Source organism: Erythrolamprus reginae, chromosome 1, assembly GCF_031021105.1.
Source record: "Erythrolamprus reginae isolate rEryReg1 chromosome 1, rEryReg1.hap1, whole genome shotgun sequence".
Classification (NCBI taxonomy): domain Eukaryota; kingdom Metazoa; phylum Chordata; class Lepidosauria; order Squamata; family Dipsadidae; genus Erythrolamprus; species Erythrolamprus reginae.
This window is the reverse complement of record NC_091950.1, coordinates 309823085-309849961: the sequence shown is the minus strand read 5'-3', so window position 1 is coordinate 309849961 and position 26877 is coordinate 309823085. Positions and strand designations below refer to the sequence as shown.

Genomic DNA, 26877 nt, shown 5'->3' with positions numbered 1-26877 from the left:
AGAAATTTGTTAAGTGAGTTTCCCCCATTGTATGACTTTCCTCGCCACAGTTGGTAAGTGAATCACTGCAGTTTTTAAATTAGTAACAAGGTTGTTAACTGAATCTGGTTTCCTCATTGACTTTGCTGCTCAAAAGGTCGCAAAAAGCGATCACATGACTCTGTGGCCCTGCAACCGTCATAAATGTGAGTCGGCTGTCAAGCATCCAGATGTAAATCACGTGACCATGGAGATGCTGCAATAATCATAATAAGTGTCAAAAAACAGTCCTAAGTCACTTTTTTCACTGAAGTTGTAGCTTTGAACGGTCACTAAATGAACTGTTGTAAGTTCTAAGTTATAAATTAATAGAAAAAGCTTCCCAGAATGTGCTATATTAAACAGTATGATCATGATATGACGCAAGTTTCTATTTCCACGAGTAATTGCCTCAATCTGTACAGGACCTACTGTGAAACGCACTTTCATAACTTGCAATACCCATTTACAAATGGCTCATAAGACACCGGAAACTGTATCATATTACAAAAGATTATTCACTACATTAATATTATTCATATTGGGCTGCAGTGAATCATTAATCTACATAGAACTAGCCAATGAAGCAGGAAACCTTATTGTGTAGTGCTCCCATCTGTTCTTCTAACTCAAAATAAATTCATTAGTTAGCAGCTGATTATGCAATGTAACTTGCAGAACAACTTCACACAGAGAAATACAATTGGATGCCTATGCACATATCTATAAAATAAGTAATATGTTTAGGAATTATATATAACTTTTAACACATTGAAGCCCATTTTTTTTCATGTGGATCTGATAGGAATGCGTTTTGGCTTTTTGTTTATTGTGATGACTTCATTACTTAGTTTAACCAAAGTTTAATCAACAAAATTATTTTTCTTCTTTGCACATTCAAAAATAGTATAATGTGTTCATTAATCAGATGTACAGCAGTTATTTCTAAATCACTGAATCCAACAGAATCTGATGCCAGATTGATATATACAGACTGTTAACATTAGGCATTCTGGGAGCAGAATTTGGTACAAGAAATCACATTACTGTGTCCTTTATAGCCTTCAGCCAGGGAACCTATAACTTAATAGTCTGTTTTAGATGGCACAACAGCCTGGATGACACCCACCTGACAGTTTTTTCTGTTAAGTAATTCTGAATTCTTAGGGATGCAAAAATATATCTTAGCCCTTCAGCAGAATGTAAACTGAGCCAAAGTTATCTTTCTGAAACTTAAAAAGGACATTTTTTAAAATTGCTGTTTTATCATAAACATATCAAGGAGATGTTTTTATACTTACTGTCTATTTGTAAACATGTTTATAATGGAGAGATATACTTTCAGGCTTGCAAGATGGATGTAAGCCCTTTAAGTTTATCCAACAAGAAGCACCAGCGAGTACCAACCTGACCTTTATCATAAATTTGCAGCAACAGAATCTTGAAAATCTGAAACTACATCTCTTTCTTCTTGCCTTTAAATCCAGTACATTCTGAGATGTTTGCCATGCACCCATTCCTTCTTTGGGCTAATCTGACCTATGTCTAGTCTCCTCTTTCTCTTCCTATCTCTCAAGAAAAAACCTATAGACCATTATAGTACTGGCTGCCCTTGGTGTGCAACAAATACCCTTCTTGGATGACTGGGCTAGTGTTGGAAATTTCTCAGCTAATATGGTTGAAGAATTCCCAGAATTTCAATTTCCAGTCATGGGTTGTTAGTGGTTTGCTATGGTTGTCCTACCTTTATGGCCTTATAGGTCCAAATGGATTGCTTTTAAAATAAATTAAATTGGCAGCTGGTCCCAAGGGCAACAGTTCACTTGTTAGCAGTTGTAAGGCAGTGTGTGTGTGTGTGTGTGTGTTGTGTTGTGTTGTGTTGTGTGTGTATGTATGTATGTATGTACATATGTATGTACATCTCCAAAGTTTCAGGCTCTGCAATGGTCATCAACATGCTCCTTGATGCAACTCAAAGTGCTCTTTTTGACTCTAAAGCTCTACATGGTTGGTACCTAAGTATCTACTGTATATAGACCTCACTTGTCTTGTATGATTTCAGATTGGGATACTGAGGGTTCCTTCTCCATGTAAGAACTAGAGGAAAGCAACATGCCCTTGTTTCTCAGCACTGGCATCTATCCTATAGAAGAACTTTCTAATAGACATCCAGAGATTTCCATTGTTCCCAAGCTATAGAAGAAACTTAGAAACATAGAAGACTGGCGGCAGAAAAAGACCTCATGGTCCATCTAGTCTGCCCTTATACTATTTCCTGTGTTTTATCTTAGGATGGATATATGTTTATCCCAGGCATGTTTAAATTCAGTTACTGTAGATTTATCTACCACGTCTGCTGGAAGTTTGTTCCAAGCATCTACTACTCTTTCAGTTAAATAATATTTCCTCACGTTGCTTCTGATCTTTCCCCCAACTAAGTTCAGATTGTGTCCCCTTGTTCTTGTGTTCACTTTCCTATTAAAAACACTTCCCTCCTGAAACTTATTTAACCCTTTAACATATTTAAATGTTTCGATCATGTCCCCCCTTTTCCTTCTGTCCTCCAGACTATACAGATTGAGTTCATTAAGTCTTTCCTGATATGTTTTATGCTTAAGACCTTCCACCATTCTTGTAGCCCGTCTTTGGACCCGTTCAATTTTGTCAATATCTTTTTGTAGGTGAGGTCTCCAGAACTGAACAAAGTATTCCAAGTGTCGTCTCACCAGCGCTCTATATAAGGGGATCACAATCTCCCTCTTCCCGCTTGTTATACCTCTAGCTATGCAGCCAAGCATCCTACTTGCTTTTCCTACTGCCCGACCACAATGCTCACCCATTTTGAGACTGTCAGAAATCACTGCCCCTAAATCCTTCTCTTCTGAAGTTTTTGCTAACACAGAACTGCCAATGCAATACTCAGATTGAGGATTCCTTTTCCCCAAGTGCATTATTTTACATTTGGAAACATTAAACTGCAGTTTCCATTGCTTTGACCATTTATCTAGTAAAGCTAAATCATTTACCATATTACAGACCCCTCCAGGAATATCAACCCTATTGCACACTTTAGAGTCATCGGCTTAAAAGCAGAGTTGTTCAGAGGATCATTTATTAATGACCTGTCATCAGTTACTACTTTATCTTTGACTACAGTCATTTACGAAAGGGATTGACATTTTTAGAATGATTTCTGATTTTATTTATGCACTACTTTTATAAATATTTGGGTTTTTATTGTACACTACCATATTCTGATTTGGAATTTGGCTGTAAAAAGATAATTCAGTAACTAAAATTCAGAGCACACAAAACAATATAGACTGGTGGATGCGCAGTAGGATTGGGCAAAATTTTGGATTTGACTAGGAAGAGATGGTCTCAATGTGTGGGAATGGCAATATAACATCTAGTTTTCAGCTTATTAGAACAGCTGTGAACTTTAGTGGAGGGATCCACCTGGGATCAAAAGTCCAGGCCAAATAAAATTGATCATCTGTTTGACACTGATGAATGTTCATCATCTGCCTATAATAAAGACAGAGGAGATATTATTCTTTCATACATTAATATTTGATGAAGTTGAGGCAGTTGGATTCAAGAGTCGCGCATGCCTGTAGAGAGGACTCTGCATGTCACCTCTGGCACACATTCCAGAGGTTCACCATCACAGCCCTCTGGCCTTTGATGAGACATTTTGGAAATAGCGGTCCAGCGATATTTGGATTAACACAAATTGTCTGCTCCTACATCAATCCTTGATGGCTTGGCAGAGTAATCCAGGTTTCCAACTCTCTTAAAAAAAATTTCCAGTTGACTGCAGAAAAGGGATTGTTCTAATACTCCCTGTTTTCTAAGACATCATAAGAGGACTACTTGTATTTGGCAAAATTAAAAAAGTACAGTAACCATTTTTTTAAAAAAAGCATAAAAGAAAGAAAAGTATCTCCACTCAAACTCTGAGGCTAGCAATAGTGTTGGTCTTCATAAAGGAGTTTAACCAAGATATTAAAGATTTAAAGTCTCTGAAATAAATAGCGGTTAGAAATATCTTTTTAACATCTTGTTCTCAAATATTTTGTTACATACTATCATTTATTCTGCAAACAACCAGGTTTAAAATTATGCCATAACTATTACAGTTGGTTCTTGCTTAACTACCAAAATTGGGACTGGCAACTCTATTGCTAAGTTGTAGTCAGTAATCAAGACATCATATGATAGGTCACAAAACTCTCTTTCACTGAAGTCGTTAAGCAAATCTCCCATGATTATTAAATGATCGTCATATGGCCATGATTTGCAATTTTACTGCTGGTTTCTCCATTATCTTTGATTATCGGAAACCAGCTGTGAAGTACACAAATTGTGATGTTCTGACTGTCAGAAATTGTGATGTTCTTGACTGTGGAACACTCAATGGTTATAAATGCCCACTGGTTACAAAATCCCAATCTGTAGGGATGCTGCAACAATTGTAAGTTCAAAGAATTGCCCTAAAGTTATTTTTTCAGTTCCATCATAACTTCAAATGATCACTAAATAGGACATTTGATAAAACAAAGATTACCCGTAATTGAAAAACCAAAATATATTTCAAAGCTGTCACAAATTCATCTTTTTCTTTAATCTTTTGTCTTATTTTAATACTTTGAAACTTTTCAACAGTTGGCTTAAATTGTAGTGTAGGGTTGAACAGCATTCCAAAACTAGATATATGCTAGAATATATTAGATTACCTTAAATCAATGAAGATTAAATAAAAGTCCTGCATGCTTACTTAGAAATAATATAAATGATACTTGTAAGCATGATACTTAAAATAAACCAGCTTCCAGATTTTAGGGATAAAGGCAGCAGTATAAAATATTTGACACTAATAAAATCACATCAGTAAGAGATAAGCCTTAGTATGGGTTCTGTTATTGAACAAATGTTTGTTGATCTAGAAGCATGCAGGTTTCATACAGATTGTTTATCTTGCCATATTGTATAAAGGCAGCCTATTTTAATTTTATTGGCTTCAGTGGTTTAATTTCAGGTACTTAACTCTATAGGTCTACTGAATCATTGAAGCAGGAACCTGTACAGAAGGCAATACACATATATTGTAAGTGGGTACATACTTACAAAGATACTTTGACTTTAAAATCCTAAAATTATGGACCAGGCAGGGACATCTAGTTCAACTTTGCAATGCACAGAAAACCAATTAAAGTGTCCTTGAGAGGTGGTTATCCATCCTCTTTTTAAAAACCTCCATGAACAGGAATCCATAACCTCTGTAAGTAGACTGTTCTATAGTTGCATAGATCTCATTGTTGGAAACCTTTCCAGTTCATTTAAAATAGTTTTCAAACTATGAATACATGAAGATATGGGAATGATAGCTACGAGTTTCCATCTACCTACTTAAACAGATCTTCATCTATGACTGGCCTCTGTAATCCAGGAACCTTATTTGCAGCATTTATGAACCTGACAAGGTAGTACCACACACATTCTTCATTGTACATTTTTTTGCAGTAAGAGAACTGGTCTAAACTGGCTAGCTCTATAGCAGTCAATTTCAGAATCACAACAAAAGGAAATATCCTTAAATGCATTTCTAATTGGCTCCCTAATGAATTACAGATACAACTTTGCTTGCCAACCGTTCATCCATTTCTGTTGAAAGGATGGCTTTTATAGAGAACAAAATTACTATAAATGTGCAAGATATCTCTCTTCTCTTGTGTCCATCGAATAATCCAAACCCAAATATACTTTGTGTCTACTATCTCTTAAGCAACACACCTTAAAACACTTCTGTATGTATTATGAAGCCCAAGCTTGTAAAACAAAACTAAGACAGTGTGACTTGAAAAACTATGCATTTGTTTATTACTTTTTCTAAAGTAGTCTTCCTGTTGAGCCTTAATGATATCATGGGGAATCAGCTGATTGTAATTTTTTAATTGGGAACTCTTCTAAGAAATAATTCTATGAGAGAGGAAAAAAACCTTCCCAACCCAGATTCATCACTCATTATTATATTAAAAATAGATATTTCCCTCTTTGTCTAGCTAATGTGCAAATACATTGTCATCCCATCCTGTCCTGCTATTATTTATTATATTGGAAAATCAACAAGGGGTTTTTATGCAGCTCCCCAAAGGTCTAGATTTATTTAATGAGGTAAACTGTAATTATATATATATATTTAAGTAACATGAGAATTTGCTAAAAGCTTTCCAGGCACATTCATATTTATCAAGAGCAGCTGCTAATGTATTCTTGCAATTTTCATCTTATGACTTGTAGGAATAGAAACTGCACACTCTGTTTTACAAAAGGATGAAGCCTTTTAATAAGGAACTACCAGTAAATGACTTATAACAGTTAACAGCTAAATCTTGTACCTTTCAACAAAGAAATAAACAAAGTCTTGATCTTATCCGTTCAACCTCTTCTTCATAAAACCTTAATGCTTTTTGTTTTATCCAGTATTACATTAAATATTATATATAAAATAGTAGATATTGATGCTGGAGCTATCCAGTACATCCAGTACTTCTGAAAAGAGAATGTCCTTATTCTCTCTTATAACCTTGAATAAGACATTTGAAGCTCAATTCTAATGTCCACAACAGAATTTCAGTAAGGGCTTTCCTTCCTTCCTTCCTTCCTTCCTTCCTTCCCCCTTTTCTATTTCACTCTCTCTCTTTCAAAAGTGATTCAACTGAATCAACTTGTTCAATAAAAACTTGAATCGAGTTTCTAAGGTGATTCAAATTTCCAGAACAAATCAATTGCCTTTGAATTATTTTGCAGACATTCTAGGGCAATTCTGAGACTTGGTAGATTATTTTTTAGCTTTGTAAAACATTTATGCAGTTTTCTTTTTGTACATAAACAAAACTGGTAAGCAAGGACTGAACTGATATGAGTTTTTTGATGTTGATATAAATAGAAGACTGAGCGTTTTATTATCAGTTTTATGAACCCTGCTTATTTGAACCCTGGGGGAAAACAGCTGTACCATTTATATCTCTTTCTCTTCTATAAGCAGTCTAGTCCTTTGGCTCCAAGACAGATACTGAATATTTGCAAAAAATAAAATTATTGAGTTCAGATACAGAAGAGGCAGGAGAATGGCAGTGAAACTTCAGCTCTTTATTGGTTATAGTGAGCAAACATCAGCCCCTTCCTGCTTTTGGCAGGGGTTTAAATAAGGAGTCCTTTTTGGAAGGAGCCAATCAGAATTTCTCTGCTCCACTTCCTTGTCAGATTAGAGTGAAAACTTCCCAGCTTCTCAGGGCATAATAAAAATGTAGGAATTCCTCCCTTGTACATGCAAGCAAATGCTAATGTGGTTGGATCTTTCTTATACATATTCAATAAGAGAAATAATTCCCCTAGGATCTTAGTCTATTCTTGTCAATAGACCACTATTATGAACATGTAGGTGGGAGTTTGTCAGCTGTAGTAATATAGGAACAATCACAGTCATTTACATTCCATTAGACTATTCGTCTAACTAGTTCAAAACATTTGGTGCTGACTGGGTCTAGCTCTTCAGTTTCTGACAAAACTGCACCTCTTCATATCATATTTGGAAATGTCTTGGATTAAAAATATGAGTTCTATATGCCAAGCATGTATCACTGAGTAGACACTGACTTTCACACTGAAAATCTTATTATATACAGTGTTCCCTTGATTTTCGCGGGTTCGAACTTCGCGAAAAGTCTATACCATGGTTTTTCAAAAATATTAATTAAAAAATACTTTGTGGTTTTTTCCCCTATACCATGGCTTTTCCCGCCCGATGATGACATATGCCGTCGCCAAACTTTTGTCCGCCCTTAATACATTTTTTAAAAATAAACTTTAATAAATAAACATGGTGTGTTATAATCTAAATGGTTGCTAAGGGAATGGGAAATTGCAATTCAGGAGTTTAAAGTGTTAAGGGAAGGCTTGTGATACTGTTCATAGCCAAAAATAGTGTATTTACTTCCGCATCTCTACTTTGCGGAAATTCGACTTTCGCGGGCGGTCTCGGAACGCATCCCCCGCGAAAATTGAGGGAACACTGTAGTTGCTTCTTACCACATAGTCTGAGAGTTACTGAAATGAAAATAATTAAAAAATAACTGTAATATATTGCTATAATGTGGTAAAATCAGGCGACTGTGAATAGCTCACATTTTATAGTATTTGTGCTTGACGATACTTCAGCATAAAACGGATGCTTAGAGTCCGATGGAGAAATACAAGAGCAATTTTACCACCAAACTATAATATCCAATCTCACCTGGTTTAGAACAACCAGATTCACACATGAAGAATTAAATTAGTTTATTTATTGCTCAAATCTATGCACAGGAATTTTCTAAGACTAGCAATTTGCATCTGGATAAGACTAGATGAGGTTCAAAGGCATTCAGGGAGGCTCAGACTTCATCCTACATATGACCATGTAGAGATTTTAGATTAAGTCCCCATTTAACTCCTCCCTCTGGTTCAGTCGGTTTCTCTCCTATAAATCTCAAGAATAAATATTACCTGCCGTAAGTCAAGTGTGATGGTCACGTAGTGATATTCTTTTCCATTTTGAATGCTAGGGCTTTGCCACCATGTATTCTTGCCATCAATTGCATTTGATATGGGATGTCTCACTATTGAATCAAGAATTTAAAAAAATTAATTAGCACAAAATGAAACTCATCTCCTTCTTTATCCTTTATTCTGTTTTCATATGAGTGCAAGTAGAACATACTGTATAATATCTTAGATAAAATTATTTATCTAAGTTTCTTTTTACATAGTGCCGAATTTCACAGGTGCACGCATTGCTTTGTGGTGAACTTCAGTTTAATGAGTTATTATTATTATTATTATTATTATTATTATTATTATTATTGTATGTCGCCCCTCTCCAAAGATCTGGGGCGGCTCACAAAATACAGTACAGAAAACAATACGCATACAAATCTAATAGTTAAAACTGTAATCTAAAATCCCATTACATTAAAAAGCAGTCAATTTACTCAATTACCTCCACGCATTTACTACCATCTTTTCAGGAGTAACTGAACCACTCATTGATTGGGTCAGATTCAAGAACATCAGCAGCCAGTTGGTCTCTCCAACAGATTCCCAGTGAAAGTTGGGGTACAACTAAGCTCTGCACTGTCACCACTTTTGTTTATACTAGTCATGGATACCATCACTCATGAACTGCAGAAGAACGCACCCTTATTATTTTATTTTATTATTATTTTATTTTATTTTATTATTTTATTATTTTATTATTATTATCATTACTTATTAGATCTGTATGCCACCCTTCTCTGAAGACTCATTGGACTTCCTTGGAAAATGAATTAAGACAGGATTAGACGGTGACATAACTTTCACCCATGAGAAGAAGGTAAACTTGAGGAACAGAAGAAAAAACTGCAACCAACACAATGGTCATATTAAAAAAACCTGAATTGGACAAGAATTATAATTTGAGAAAGCTCCTCATACATGACATGACCCTCTCTAGTTCTCACAAAGATAAAGTAGGGAGAGAGAGGGAAGGAAAGAGGAGCCACATTCTATCTTGCAAGATTCTGTTACTATAACACATACTAAAAGTAGTATTGGCCCCCCAGAGTTGGCCTTCTCTGGGTACCGTCGACTAAATAATGTTGTCTGGGGGGACCCAGGGGAAGAGCCTTCTCTTTGGTGGCCCCGACCCCCTGGAACTAGCTCCCTCTGGAACCCGCTCCCTCTGGAACCAGCTCCCCCCGGAGATTAGGATTGCCCCTACCCTCCTTGCCTTTCATAAACTTCTTAAAACTCACCTCTGCCGTCAGGCATGGGGGAACTGAGACATCTTCCCCAGGCCTCTATAGTTTATGTATGGTATGTTGTGTGTATGTTTTTTAAATTATGGGTTTTTAGTTTTTTAAATATTTAGATTTGTATTGTACATTGTTTTCTACGATTGCTGTGAGCCGCCCCGAGTTTATGGAGAGGGGCAGCATACAAATGTAATAAGTCAACAGACTCAAACCGAACCCTGATAAGATGGAGTGGCTGTGAGTTTTGCCTCCCAAGGTCAACTCCATCTGTCCGTCCATTACCCTTGGGGTGGGATTATTGACCCCCTCAGAGAGGGTCCGCAACTTGGGCATCCTCCTTGATCCACAGCTCACATTAGAGAAACATCTTTCAGCTGTGGCGAGGAGGGCGTTTGCACAGGTTCGCCTGGTGCACCAGTTGCGGCCCTATCTGGACCGGAAGTCACTGCTGACAGTTACTCATGCCCTCATCACCTCGAGGTTTGACTATTGTAACGCTCTCTACATGGGGCTACCTTTGAAAAGTGTTCAGAAACTTCAGATCGTGCAGAATGCAGCTGCGAGAGCAATCATGGGCTTTTCTAAGTATGCCCATGTTACTCCAATACTCCGCAGTCTGAATTGCCGATCAGTTTCTGGTCACAATTCAAAGCATTGGTTATGACCTATAAAGCCCTTCATGGCACCGGACCAGGATATCTGTGAGACTGCCTTCTGCCGCACGAATCACAGCGGTCAGTTAGGTCCTACAGAGTTGGTCTTCTCCGGGTCCCGTCGACTAAACAATATTGTCTGGCGGGACCCAGGGAAAGAGCCTTCTCCGACCCTCTGGAATCAACTCCCCCCAGAGATTAGGACTGCCCCCACCCTCCTTGCCTTTCGTAAACTCCTTAAAACCCACCTCTGTCGTCAGGCTTGGGGGAACTGAGACATCCCCCCCTTGCCTATGTAGTTTTGTGCATGATATGACTGTGTGTATGTATTTTATCTATTGGTTTTTTTTTCTTTTTAGACTTTTTAAGGTAAAACTGTTATTTTAGATTTTAATTATTAGATTTATTACCATGTATTGTTTTTATCACTGTTGTGAGCCGTCCCGAGTCTACGGAGAGGGGTGGCATACAAATCTAATTAATAATAATAATAATAATAATAATAATAATAAATAATAATAATTAATTTGTGTGTCTTTGGTTTCCAAGTGCATCGCTATGTCTATGGAGATTCTCAGTCATCCAAAGTGCTTTTTCAACTGGACTTTCTGGTTTTTATTTGAAGATGTTTCATTTCTTATCCACAAAGCTTCTTCAACAGGTTTCCAACTTCATCTATATTGGAGAAATGGCACTTCATCCACAGCTTTTCATTAGCTTCTGCTCACAATAAACCACTGGATCCTGATGTAATGAAACATTAATTCCAAAGGAACCCGGAGCAGATTTATCTGGCACCTACCAATGGCATCATTAGTACTCAGAAGTGATCCCTGGTGAACTGCATCTAAGGAAATTGTCTACCTGTATGATAGCTAATTTTGCTAAAAAGATCAATAAGATCTATATCTTAATATTTAATAGCAGAAAAAACATATATAATATTAAAAGTTATACAGAGATTCAAAGGAGTTTTTCATGTAAAAATACACTCATATATATTATGTAGCCAGAGCAGACGATAAAGTCAAAGCAGTTCTGCCTCAGTCTTTTGATTAAGGGTCAAGACTTGATTCTTCGAAGAAACATGTTAAGGTTCAATGTCTATATTAAGAAGGGAAACTTGCAATTTTCAGCTCAGGAAACAAAAGAGATTGGATAGTTTATCCTGGGGACAAGATTATTTGTTCCAGCAAGACTAGCTTTTATATCATCTGAATATCTTAGTCTGTCTCCCATTTTGGCCTCTTTCTCAGCTGAACTTGGTAGCCCATAAAAAGCAAGTTTCTAAATAGCAGAGAGAAGAGAACATTTTAATGAATAATGGCACCAGAAAATGCCCAAGATGTTACCTAGCTTGGCAATGAAACATTTTCAGGAAAAGAAGCAAGTTCGAAGGGCACAAAGCATCATCCAATAATTGAAAAGAATTCAAAGCCAAAATTTAGCTTACAATGGGAGTATGTTTTATTATGCATTTGCTGATTTAGCAAAAGTTATGATCATGTAAATTGATTTAATTATTGAATACTTCACAAGCAGATTAAGGTGAAGCTGCTGAATGCAACAAGGTGGATATGTGATAAAGTAAAGCATACACAAGAATATATGAAAAAAATAATAAATGACGTGGAGATGCAAAATTCATTACTTCAGGAATGTTTTGAGAAGTGTGAAATATGCATGGTTTCCTCAGACAATACCTTCACCTTTTAGACCATGCTATTCAGGAGGAGTCTGGTGATTACCATAGCTAAAATCCTCTCCATTTGGAAAAAGTTTGAGGTATGTTGTAGCTTATGTAATCCTCAAATAGGCCTGTTTCATCAGGAATGTTTTATACAAAATATCTTGAACTATTTCCCATTGCTAAACCACACCTTTAAAAGACATTTAAAAGGCATTATGCTCCAGCCAGGTTGGCTAAGATCTATCCTAATATAGATTCCATATGCTGGAAATGTAAAAAAAGATTTTGGAACTTACTACCACTTGTGGTGGCTATGCCCCCAGGCACGTAATTATCGGCTGAAATTAAAGGATGGATAAAAGATATACTGCAATTCAATTTAGAATTAAAACCAGAGACCTATCTTCTAGGGCTTGTTAGAGGGCAATACGTAAAATCAAAATACTACCTGATCATCCATATAATAACTGCAGCAAGATTAGCCTACCCACAAATGTGGAAAGATAATAACCTTCCAACAGATAATATGATTATAAACAAACTCATGGATTGCGCTGAAATGTCCAGGCTCACTTTTGAAGTACAAAATAAACAAGAGAAAGACTTTTACACAATTTGGGAAATTCTTTACGAATGGCTTGAAACCAGAAGAAATAACTAATAAACAAGTAAATAATATATGGATATAATTAATAACTATGAATAACACAATAAAAATGTAAACGATTGATATATGGATTAGATAAAGCAATAAGGAGATATATAGAGTTTGCTTTTTGATTCACCAGGAATGCAAACAAAATAGAAATGATGTACTGTACTATGTAACCATTTTCCTTTCTTTTTCTATTTTCTTTTTCTTCTATTTTCTTTTCTCTCTTTTTCTCTCTCCGTCCATCTTTCTTGTTTCTCTTCCTTTTCTTTTGCTAGGTTTTTCCCTTTTTTTCCTTCTTCCTACCCTTTCTTTTCTTTCTCTTAATTACATGTTTTAATAGTCATTTACTATTCTTTTTGAATTGTATTGTTTTTCTATTTGTGAATAAAAACTTATTTTAAAAAAAGATTTAACAGATCTGGGGCTAGTCCTACCTCCTGCTCAAGCAAGAGACTCTACACCCTTTCTGACTTTGAACCTGCTCAGTGGCCCATACTCCTGAGTTTTCCAGAATGGAATGTTTCAGTCCAGAATTGAGGAATTTTGCATATCCTTCATGAAGGGGTTCAATGGAAGAAAAAGACAGAGAAAAACAAAGTTGATTGGATAGTATTGATGAGATCCTCAAAAGAGAAAATGAGAAGTTTAAAGCACAAATGGCAGTATATCATCCAGATATGGACATGGAAGTAAAAAGGATGGTTTCCAGAAACAGAAAGTTATGAAGAGGTAAAATAAATATTGTTGTAAAAATATTTACTTTTCTCTTACCCCCTGCCTTTAATTTATTTTGCTCACTACTTTCCTGATGGTTAGATATATATAATTGATTGGTATATATCTATGTTACTTACAAATCACTATCATTGAAACCATTAACAAAGATTAAGGTGGTAAATTAAAGTTTTCATATTATGTCAGTATTTCAAAATAAAGGGAATCTTTTCAAAATCATTGATAAATAAGAAAGTCTGGCTACAGCTGAAAACACAATTAAAACACTCTGTTAGTTCTAAAACTCCAAATGCTAAAAAGAAAATTCTACATAGATATCAAATGATTCCGCAGCACAAGGAAATATTAACATGTCACATAAGATAAAATTGGAAAGAGAAGTATTTTTTATTGGATTTTGTTATCTCTTTTACAAAAAAACACATCCCACCCCAGTTAGCTAAGCATAAAGAAGAAAAATTACTCTTGGCACTATATGATCTTTTTACTGCCTCTGATCTTTTTTCCTCCAGCAATGAGCTTAAATGTATCTTGGGAGGGAAAGAAATCAGCTGTAAATCAAGCCCAGGTCTCCAAGGTGATAGCAATAGAAGTTGTCTAATTAGAAATGTTGCTATCAATCTCCCCACATCAAATTGATACGAGGAGTACTCATGAAAAGAAAGAATGAGAGATGAATATACAATTAACTGTAATCCCATTACAGAAGTTTAATCTTAATTAAATTGAAACCACTGATTAATTGCCGAAATATATTTTCTTATTTTTTAAAAAAGGGAGAGATAATATAAACTATACACTGCCTGAAAGAAAGGCGGGGGTGAGGATCAGATAGAGCTGAAAGCTTAACATAAAGACCAGCGTCTGTGATGAATGACGAGGGAGCTAGCTTGCACACAAGCAACTCATCAAAATGTGGTCTTTAATTTGGGCTCACATATGATTAACCAGGGACTGTGTGTTCATTTCCTTCCACCGTAATTAAGGGGAGATGCACCAGATTCACAAATTCCAAGGGGACCATTTAAAGTCTGGTACATTACACGGCACTCTTATTAAAGGGCCATCTCTGGTAAATAAAACAGTTCACGGTGCCAAATGAACATTTTGCAAACCTTAAAATGAAATGAGTTTGTAATGAAAGACCATGTGTTTTAATGGCTGTCTGTACTGCAGATTAACGGCACTCAGAACTGCAGATGTGGGGTCGTTATAGAGGTTGCTGAACTGATTAGTACTGGATTTTAGCTTAAAGAACCATCAGAATTAGCCCACAATTTTTTTTTGAAGGATGGTCACAGAACTACACAAATAAGTAACTTATAGTATTCCGTATTCCCAGCTTATTCTCCGTTGCTGTACAAGACTCCTCACAAAGTTATCGCTGCTGGTCCTCCTCTCCAACTCTGCTGGTTCCCCCTCCTCCCCATTCCTGCTGCTATTATTTCTACTTATTGTATATTCTAGCCTGGGTTTGATTTCTTCAGTTTAGAACTAATGAGAATAATTTGTCTCAACTTCTATTGTCACTGAAGCAACATCGCTTTTCTTTCCTCCCCTTTGACTAGGGGCAAAGAAAGGGGCAGGAAAATGGGGCTTATCTCCTCTCCAAATTGTGCACTCTAATGTCATCTGAATTGGAGGCCAGGAGAAGTGAGAACAAAGTTCCAATTCCTGGTTTCGGTTATGTAGGGGAAAGGTCTGGCAGATTTGCTCCTATATAATCACAAGACATCCAATGTACAGATGATATTCTACAATGGGCATTTTCTGTTCCCAAATCAGGATCCAGCATAACTTCTAGCAGTAGCACTTAGACTTATATACCACTTCACAATGTTTTACAGCCCTCTCTAAGCAGTTTATAAAGTCAGCATGTTGCCCCCAAAAATCTGGGTCCTCATTTTACCGACCACAGAAAGATGGAAGACAGAGTCAGCCTTGAGCTGGTAAGAATTGAACTGCTGACAGGCAGCAGAATTGGCCTGTAATACTGCATTCTAACCACTGTGCCACCATGGCTTTTGATCCAGTATAATAATTTCAGCTGAGAAAAGGCTTTGATGGTTTCAATGAGCATCCACACAGAGAAGGATGTTAAGGATGTGCAATAGATACTATACACTTACTGTTTGGATTCCTACTAAGCTGGTCACAGATGCGGCATTGAGGGTTTCTTGCTGGCTGGCCAGGGACATGTTCCACCAGCTTACAGTACATTTCTGGACCTCTTTTGCCACAGGTAGCATTTGTGGTGATGAGAGCATTAGAAGCCAAGTTCAGCACCGCAGGAAACAAACCTGAACAAAGAAAAAGAAAGCAATAGTAGAATAAAATACTCATAGAAATGTTGCATATTTTTGGTACAGAAATTGATGATATACTTTCTACAGCAGTTTTAGAAGTCATATCGATCCAGTATGCCTATAATATACTGCAAAAAGATAGCCATTCAAAAAGTCACAGATTTTGACTTTAATATAAGCAGGTGGGGGCTGCTAGCTGGAATGCCTAATTGGGCTCACCTCCGCGGCTCTGGAGGTCCCGTGAGTTCGAACATGCGCAGAAATTTTAAAAAACCTCGCCAGAACACAGGCACACCTGCATCTCCATGCGCGATTTTGCTATCTGCACGGGCGCAGAAGCATAATTCGGCTCGAACTCACAGTACCTCCAGCCCCGCGGAGGTGAGCCCAATTAGGCATTCTGGCTAGCAGCCCATCCCTGAATATAAGTAAGACTGAGAAATAAAAAAGTACAGATCAATGGTTTACCCACTTCAGGATCTATATTAGTGTCCATTTCTGTATTCTATATTTTCTCACTGTCTCTGTCTCTCTCCCTCTCCTTCCCTCCCTCCCTCCCTCCTTTCTTCCTTTCTTCTCTTTTCTCACCTCTCTCTCCATTTATCTCTCTATCATCTTTCTCCATCCAACTATCCAACCATCTCAACATGGACTCTGGACAACATACAATAAAAAACCAACACAATACATAAAATCAGAGTCAAGAAACATGAATGTAACAGGAGGAGGAATAACCACACATTTAGTTAAGAGCTTGAAGGGGGGAAATGCATTTTTAAAGGTGGTCTAAATGTTTTCAGGATCATGGTAGTCTGAATTCCAGGGAAATGCTTATTCAAAAAGAAAATATTATGATGAGGAAACAATGTTTCATCATATGGATGGGAACTGATGGGTGCCTCCTTTGTCATATCTAATAGGACAAAACTGTTGAGAAGACAGTTCCTTAGAGACAAAAGCTCTATGCCACAAAGGGCTTTATAGATGCTAACCAGCACCTTGAATTACTCTCAGAAACTCACTACAAAACAATATCATTCATGTAAAAGTAATGTACCCAATGCACCTAATTCTGTGCTACTGCATTTTGAATCAGCTATATAGTTTATGGGGAATTTTAAAGTGTCACCTCAAATATCTTAAGAACCATGTCCCCATAGACACTTGGCAGAACTCCATCCAGACTCAAACAGCATCCAGGCACTGGAACACAACTTCAGTTGCATCACTTGGTTCAGCCGGATGAGCAATTAAATATCATAAACTTTCTGGTGGTACCTGGCTTCAGTGAAACATTAGGACTCTTTCCCTATATTTTCAAGCTTTTGCATTCACAGTATGTTCCCCCTTATTCCAACAGATTTCTGCTGTGATTTACAGTGTATTGAATTGATCAATAGGTGAAACTTTGTGGTTTCTACTCAAAAATTTTAAGTTGTAAATGTTAATGTTGATGTTATAGTACTGTATTTAAAGAAAGAAAGAAAATGAGCTAGGTTTAGAGAAAACAAAAGAGATGGGGTGACATTGACGTAGTGGTTATGTTGGACAAGGTTGGGGGATATCGTGGTTCAAGTCTACTCACATACATAAAACCTCATAGGGTGATGTTGGACCAATCATACTCTCTCAGCTCAACCCTATTGTGGTGAGAAGCACAATTTATACTGTCTGGAGCATTTGGCAGTAAAGTGGGATTAAGCATAAAGTAGAACAGCACCAGCTTCTCCTTGCCATATATATATATACATGTCTGAAATCGTTCTCTGGTTCCAGTTACAAACTTTAGTAGGCACAAAGTCTAACCTCATCTAAAACTGTCAAGGATGGGCTTGAATGTGTAACAAATTTTCAAATAATTTCCCGTCTTCTCCCTTGCAGAATTAATGCAATGTTATTCGGCCCATTTCTTTTAATCTGCCACCTCGGTTCCCTTGTCTGTCCCTGCAATTAACCTTTGTGTCATTTAATTACTGACCCTGTTGGTCATGCTACAGTTATCCTCTGACATTCTACATTAGTGGCTCCAATGCTCCCTTTAAAACTAGGTTAAACATATTACCTAAGCAAGGCACCCAATTAGTTACTAACATGTTCAATTTATACCGCCAGTAAATCAATAGTTAGAATTTTGTCCAATTTGCAACTTGCCATATTTTTCTTGCTTTTTTAAGTTCTATATTTTACTCCTGCTGGGCTTTCCTTTAAAAAAAAACCATTACCAACAACTCTTCACCACCACGGTTTGGATATATTTATGGCTCTCTGTAGTGTAGGGAGGGCTGCACAGTAAAAAGTGGGTACTGAAAGTGCAAATGAATTGTCAGTGGCTCCAACAGCTCCCAATTGACTTACAACCTTATTATGTCTGAAGCTCTGTGGCGTGACTCACACAAAAGGCAGCAATCATTTACACGTGGGGTAAAGACCCCCCATTCCGCTTCCCTCTAGCTTCATCTAACGAGAACATGATATAAACACATAAAGTATTCAGGTAGAAAAAGGATTTACACCAGAAGATGTTGGAAAACATATCAAAGGAATATAAACAAAAGGTGTGAAACAGTAATAGGGAAAACAAACGCCAGTGCAGATTTCCTTTTTTCTTTCATTTATTCCTGTTACATATTCACAATAAAGTAGCACGAGGACAGACTTACTTTTTAGGGACAGCTAAATATTATATGCAGATGCAATCTCTTAGTGGTATAAAACAAAACAGAAAGCAAACTACAATGCAAAAATTGGGTAGTATTTTTCCTACCAATTGGATTATTTATTTATTTTTGCCTAGACTTGGTTATCAATTCATTATTATCTGAGAACAAAGCAGTTAGCATAATGTCTGCCACCTTGTTTCAATATATCCATATGTGTGTAAATATGAATTGGTTCAATGGTTCTGCCATAGCAGGTCAGTTAATCTCACATCTCTTGTTTTAATAAATATTATGAGTAACTCTGGTTGAGTATAATCAACTTTGAAGTCAACCCAAAAAACATGCCCATAAGTGGATAAACCAAAACCAGCAAGTTTATATATTCACATTTTTGGGTACCATTGATAAAGGCAACAGCATGGTAGAAATAAGATAAACCACCAAAATTATACTACCGTAACTTTGGCTTATTTAAGACAACCAACAATGAAACCATTATCAATCAATCAGACTTGAAATTTGGGGCTTAGATAGCCTAGAACTTTTGTCACCTTCGATCCAACCTAAATGTAGTTCATAAAATCATCTACCACAATGTCTTTCCTGTCAGTGATTTCTTTATCTTCAACCTGAACAATACACAAGCACACAATTGATTCAAACTCAATGTAAACCACTCCAAACTTGACTGAAGAAAATACGACACCAGCAACAGAGTGATCAATACCTGGAATGCACTACCTGACTCAGTGGTTTCCTCTTCAAACCCCAAAAACTTTAACCTTAGATACCCGGTTCCCAACATGGGAGCCACGCCCCACAGGAGAGCAATTTGATTTTTAATGGTGGCAATTGGAGCCTTCTTTAAACCAAGTTAATGGCCTTTTACGCTTCCTCTGCATGTGTAGAGTTCACTTTTTGAATAGTAAGAATTATATGTCATGGGGGGGGCATCAGGATTTTAGAGATCCTTAAGTGGGGCATGGCCAAAAAAAGGTTGTGAACCACTGCCTCAGACTATCTACAGTCAACCTCACCCCATTCTTAAGAGGTCTGTAAGGGGCGTGCATAAGTGCACCATTGTGCCTACCATCCCTGTCCTACTGTCCTATTGCCTAATTTACCTGTATCTACTTTGCTAATGTTTATGTTTATACCAATACCTACTATCTTGTATGTTTGACAAAAATATAAATAAATAAATAAATAAATAAATAAATAATTTAAAAAAAATTAAACCACTTTAGTTCATCTTGCAAGAATTAGTAGTGCTGCTGAAGTTCAGATTTACCAGTCTGGTTTACAAGGGGACTGCACAGTATTAATCTTTCCAGGCATGACTATAATCCAATATTTTGCACTTCTCCTGCTGAAATCTTGGATGTAGCATGATAGTATCCAAGTAATATGCCAAGCATGAGGAACTGTGCCCTTGAAAAGGATGTCAGGTTGCTCTTAAAGCATGTCTCACAGCAGAGATGCATCTGATATACAACTGAATATAAGAAACTTTCTTGAAATTTAGTGTTGATGGCTTTGATGAAAGAGATTCCTTCTTACTGCAGTCCTAATGATGTCAGGAATTAGTTCAATGTGGGAGGCAGGGAGAAGATCAACAATAGCAAAATAAAGCAGTTTGGTAAATCTGGTCCCGAATCAAAGGTTCATCAGTTGTTAAGATGAATAGTAATCTTTACTTAAAAGATTCAATTGCAATAGCAATGTAATGTCATTATTCCAGAGTAAAATTTGATCCTGTAATGTAACATGTTATCTACATTAGCACAAGCAATTTGGGGTTGCAAGGGACACACTGTCAATGTGACAGGGTTTCAAAAAGAGAAACTTGTCCCCCAGCTAGCATACATGAGCAGCAATGGAAAATAAAACCTTCTTCAGATATATTAGTGATAAGAAGAAGAAAAACTGCGGCATCACGAAGCTTAGTACCGGGAAAAATACATGCATTAATGGGAATAAGGAGATCGCTGACCATTTCAATAGCTACTTCTGTTCAGTTTTCTCAAAAGACACCTTACAAAATAATACTATAGAGGGATATAGCATTGCCTCCAACTGTACGGATTCAGCTCCAGTGATCTTAGAAGCCGATGTCTTAGAAGAACTTGAACGATTAAAGATAAATAAGGCAATGGGTCCAGATGGCATCCACCCCAGAGTTCTTAAAGAACTAAGATCTGTCATTGCTACCCCCCTGACTGATTTGTTTAACCAATCCTTGTTAACAGGAGATGTTCCTGAGGATTGGAGAATGGCAAGTGTTGTGCCTATCCACAAGAAGGGCAGTAGAGAAGAAGCTGGTAACTACAGGCCAGTTAGCTTGACATCAGTTGTCGTTAAAATGATGGAGACTCTACTGAAAAAGAGGATAAACCAGCACCTAAAAAACAATAAATTATTGGACCCAAATCAGCATGGCTTTACTGAAGGCAAATCATGTCAGACTAATCTCATTGATTTCTTTGACTATGTCACAAAGGTGTTGGATGAAGGTGGTGCCGTGGATATTGCCTACCTGGACTTCAGCAAAGCCTTTGATATGGTTCCACATAAAGAGCTGATAGATAAATTAGTGAAGATTGGACTTAATCCGTGGATAGTTCAATGGATTTGCAGCTGGCTGAAGCATAGACACCAGAGGGTTGTTGTGAATGGCGAGTATTCTGAGCAGAGTCAGGTTACAAGCGGTGTGCCACAAGGGTCTGTTCTGGGTCCTATTCTTTTTAATATGTTTGTGAGTGACATAGGGGAAGGTCTGGTAGGGAAGGTTTGCCTATTTGCCGATGACTCTAAAGTGTGCAATAGGGTTGATATTCCTGGAGGCGTCGGCAATATGGTAAATGATTTAGCTTTACTAGATAAATGGTCAAAGCAATGGAAACTGCAGTTTAATGTTTCCAAATGTAAAATAATGCACTTGGGGAAAAGGAATCCTCAATCTGACTATTGTATTGGCAGTTCTGTGTTAGCAAATACTGTACTTCAAAAGAAAAGGATTTAGGCGTAGTGATTTCTGACAGTCTCAAAATGGGTGAACAGTGCAGTCAGGCAGTAGGGAAAGCAAGTAGGATGCTTGGCTGCATAGCTAGAGGTATATCAAGCAGGAAGAGGGAGATTATGATCCCGCTATATAGAATGCTGGTGAGACCACATTTGGAATACTGTGTTCAGTTCTGGAGACCTCACCTACAAAAAGATATTGACAAAATTGAACGGGTCCAAAGACGGGCTACAAGAATGGTGGAAGGTCTTAAGCATAAAACGTATCAGGAAAGACTTAATGAACTCAATCTGTATAGTCTGGAGGACAGAAGGAAAAGGGGGGACATGATCGAAACATTTAAATATATTAAAGGGTTAAATAAGGTCCAGGAGGGAAGTGTTTTTAATAGGAAAGTGAACACAAGAACAAGGGGACACAATCTGAGGTTAGTTGGGGGAAAGATCAAAAGCAACATGAGAAAATATTATTTTACTGAAAGAGTAGTAGATCCTTGGAACAAACTTCCAGCAGACGTGGTAGATAAATCCACAGTAACTGAATTTAAACATGCCTGGGATAAACATATATCCATCCTAAGATAAAATACAGAAAATAGTATAAGGGCAGACTAGATGGACCATGGGGTCTTTTTCTGCCGTCAGATTTCTATGTTTCTATGTTTCTAAATACAACATAGAAGCAACAGCGAAACATGAACTCCTCTCTGCTCTGAATCTTGAATTGCTGGTGGTGGTGTATAGATTGCCAAGCCTTTGAGCTGTCATTTTTGAACAGTTGGGTTCAAGGGTTCAGGACTATCAGATCTAAACATAAGCAATTCAAATGACAGCAAAGTGATACAGAAAATACCTATTCTTTCCATGTGAGGGTAGGCCACATTTTTGCTTAAGCGAGGCTGCTGGCCTTTGTAAAGCCCTTTGTAATCCTGCTTTTCTGTTCCCATTACTTTTGTTTTATATTGTTTTAACACGATAAAGCAAAAGGAATCACGGTCATCATAGCACAGGTTACATTTGTCTGTGTTAACCACTGATATGATCTAGTGCTGGGCAAACAAAAGTGATTCAGGGCTAATTAGATTCTTTGCTTTCTTCCTCTTTTGTGCTATTGGAGATGTCACTTCTGGATAATGTTTTTGGAAAACAGGAGTGGGGGGGGACCTTAAGCTCCTTGCTGCAGTTCAATATATACAGTGGACTACGAAATGATTTCATATTCCTCCAACTCATTCTTTCTTTATTTATTATATAGAAAATTTATATTGCCACCTACTCCCACATGGCAACTCAAGACAGTTTACAAGGATATAAAAACACCATATAAGAGGAATGTAAAGAATAAAAACAGAAATAATAAAATAATAACCCTCCCACAATTCAAGGTGGCTTACAAGGATATAAAACACCATAATTTTTTTTTTAAAAAAATAGCCCCCACATTCATACTAGCCATTTAATGTGTAATCCTACTCGGGGTTGACAAGGCCTGCTGACAGTACCACATCTTCAGGGCCTTGTGAAAGGGAATGGAGGCCATTGTAATCTCTGGGAAGGATGATGTTCCAGAGAGAGGGAGCCATCACAAAGAAAGCCCTTCTTCTGGGTCCCGTCAGATATATCTCCTTAGAGGAACGGGATCCGCAACATTTCTGACCTCGCTGCTCTAGTGGGTCGGGTAGATGTGACCGGAAAGAGATGGTCCCTCAGATAACCTGGTCACAACTAGCCATGAAGGGCTTTAAAGGTGACAACCAGCACCTTCAATTTCACCCGGAAGCAAATCAGCAAACTAGTCTATCCTTATTTCTGAGAGGATGACTTTGAAACACATCCTTAAATTCTGTGGTTGCTGCCCAATAGATTTTATTTAAATTCTGCCACAATATACACAGTTTTTATACACAGTTTTTCTGATTGGTGTACTATAGCTTATTTTCAATGCCGTTACCCAGTACACTGTTTTTTTGTCAAACTTTCCTCAATATTGTTGTAAGCTGCCCTAAGTCCCATGGGATTGGATGGCACATAAATGAATGAATGAATGAATGAATGAATGAATAAACACATACATACATACATACTACATACATATATACATACATACATACATACATACTTTTTAAAAATAAAATTCTTAAACACCGCCTTAGACAAAGCAGTTGTGCAGTGACGTGTGTAATGTCATATCAGTCACAACTCTAATGTTTGAAATATTTCCTGATCCAGATGAGACCAATTATATCAGACCCCCGTTCCCACAAAGTCTTATGGATTTGGATGGATTCCATGAGACATTTAGAGTGCTTCCTATAAATCTTGAAGGCAAATCAGCTAAATACTATGTTACCTGCTGATAAGTTAACGAAGCTTTTGATGAGATTGCTATTGGTTTTTCTCTTCATGCTATTCCCTTGGTTTATCGAGAAAATTTGGGAATTGAAATGACAGAAGCAATGTAAGCCAACAACAGGAGAAAGACAACCTGACTTCATCAGGGACACAAGTTCAAATTTGAGTCTACGTCATTGCAATAGAAAGGCAAGGTGTCATTACTTCTGGTCACCTAGTGCTACATTCCAAAGTTTCCATAAAATATTATTATTGGTGTAATTACTAAAATACTACCAATACTACAATTACCGCTATTTCCTATTACAATCAGCATTCAACCCTGCCAGGAAGTAAATAAAAACTATCCCCCTGCATATCACCATAGGTTTTCAAAATTTATTTTCAAGCTTTGTGGAGAAATCTTAAAATGATACCAAATGTATATCAGGAGTAGAGATAGCAATAAAGATCTGAAAATTTCATACTTTCTTAAAAGCTACTTCAGAAGGATAATACGATACTAGAACATGGCAACACAATGAGCAAGCATATGAAAACAATGGGGCGAAACAAACATATTGTTGTAGTCAAGGATAACTTCCTACAGTACCCCATAGAGAATAATTTAATATATTCAATCCAGCATGGAAAACAACATGGTTATACAGCAGGAAAATAAGTTCCATTTAGAGGTATCACTGTCCAGACCCAACAGTAGTATGGGCAAAGTGAAAAATATGAACTTAATGTTTGTTCAGAAGCAAAAACAACAACATTTATTTATTATTATTTATTTATTTATTGGATTTGTATGCTGCCCCTCTCCGAGGACACTTTTAGTTCAATCCAGTGGCAGGTTGCTCCCGTTTTGGACCTGTTCTTAGAACCGGTAGCGTCGGTAGCAGGAGACTCCTCCCACCCTCCTGCGACGCTTCTGCACATGCGCAGAAGCGTAGCACACAAGCACAAACCAGTAGCAAAAATATTTACAACCCAACACTGGTTCAATAATTCCTGAAGCATTTACATCTACTGCATCTTTTCTTTTTTAAAAGTGGGCTGACAGAATAGAATAGCAATAGAATAGAGTAGAGTAGAGTAGAATAGAATAGAATAGAATAGAATAGAATTTTATTGGCCAAGTGTGGTTGGACACACAAGGAATTCATCTTGGTACAATTGGTCTCGGTGTACATAAAAGAAAAGTTTGTCAAGAATCATAAGGTACAACATTTAATGATAGTCTGGGTACAAATAAGCAATGAAATCTCATATTACATTTCTATTGTAAGATTAGTGCTTTCACCCACTGATCACTATATTAAAAAATCTTCATCTTTTAGGCTGTGCATCCCTCCCCCTCCTCCAGTCTTGCAGCTATATTTCTCCTCTAATATGTTTTGTTTTCTCCCCTTCTTGTTATCTGTGCCTCTTTATGCACATAAATACTCACACAGACATTCATTAGATTTCTACTATTTTCCAGCTAAACGATATCCAAAATCCTACTCTGCCTCTTATATTGAACTTAGATAAAACTGACATCTTGGCACCACTTTCATTATGACAGAAAATAAAGGCTGTGCCAAGAGGGACTTTCATCAAGGATGCCTGCTTTGTTTACAGCAGGTATGAAGTAGATCTGATCCACTACATATTGCTGGAGGTCAGCTCCCATCAGTCTCAGAAGAGACTGCCAGTAGAGTAGTCAGGGTTGATAGGAATAGTGTTCCGCGTAGCTGTTTTCACTTATTTTCATAAACAAGCTTCGACATTCTATACAAAGTATTCCCTTTTTTGTAGCAGTGGAGCAGAGGTGCAGCTGTTGAAATGTGCTTCCTAATTCCTTCTTTGCTAACCTAGTTCTTCATCATTCCGCTGAAACCAGAACATTTAATACTGCAATAACTGTTTGCTTCCCCAACCCCACTTGTGTTGAGGATCAGTTGTGTTGAGAGCCCAGAAGCAGATGGCTGTCAAAAAAGCAATGACAACATAACATGGATAAGAACTAATAAACAAATGCATCTTGGTGAATAGTACAGAAGTCCTGCCTATAAATGCCAACAGACAGCTGGCCTGAAAGCACTGTCACGCTATACTGAATACTACATGTTTATTTTAGTATTGGTGGTTATCATTTTAGCCAGCACCTTTCTGGATGAAGTTTTACTTGTCTTTCAAGGACCTTAAATTAAGTACCCTGTTTCGTTTAATTTGTCTTAAAAAGAGAATGTGTGGATATATATTGTATTAATGCTGAAACAACAAAAAATATGACATAGCCACAACATCGGCCAAATGCACACACTTCATTCTAACATTCTCAAAAAACAAATATTTTTCTCTTAAATATATAGTTTGGAAGACTCTAGGCCTGATTTCAGTTTATTAGTAGGACTGACTAATGATTATTTTAAATTGTATGTAAGGTTCTCAGAAACCTTAAATTATCTCTTTTATTTATTATCGCTCCTCATTATTTTGGACACATTATCTTATTTTTATTATCATTATTGACCCGGACATGGTCAGCACAGAGCTTTAACCTTCTTCATTAGTATTGTAGCCTAAATCCTCTAATCCTGCCAATACTAGATACAATTGAAAATATCCTTTCCCCCCATTTTGTACATATTTAATTCTGTCCCAAATAGATGAAGCCAAGAAACCCATAAATAAAGTAATATTTAAAAAGTAGTCATTTTTGTCAAATGAATGCATTCAGCTCTCATCTAGGAACAGTTTCGTTCTATGTTAATTCAAAATAGTGCGTTGCAATCTTATTTTGAATGACTGACTGTAAATAAATGAATGGTGTATCTTCTGAAAGTGTTATATTTACATTGACTGCCTCCTCCTAAATCCTTACCTATGGATTAACCATTTTGTTTTGTCTTTGATAGGTTCACTAGATAGTATTAAAATAATTGGAAGGTTGATGAGTTGCAAATTTTTTCTATAGA

The 26877-nt window shown here is 37.0% G+C and overlaps 1 protein-coding gene across 1 annotated transcript in view; it reads right to left on the bottom strand.

Annotated features, from left to right (window-relative positions):
* Window positions 1–26877, bottom strand: part of LAMA2 (laminin subunit alpha 2) — a 528196-nt gene that overhangs the window by 410027 nt on the left and 91292 nt on the right. The window contains exons 2-3 of the mRNA XM_070733489.1: window positions 15720–15890; window positions 8569–8681 (exon numbers count right to left, since the gene is read on the bottom strand). Of these exons, the coding sequence (XP_070589590.1) occupies window positions 8569–8681; window positions 15720–15890 (284 nt within the window). The remainder of the gene's footprint in view (window positions 1–8568; window positions 8682–15719; window positions 15891–26877) is intronic.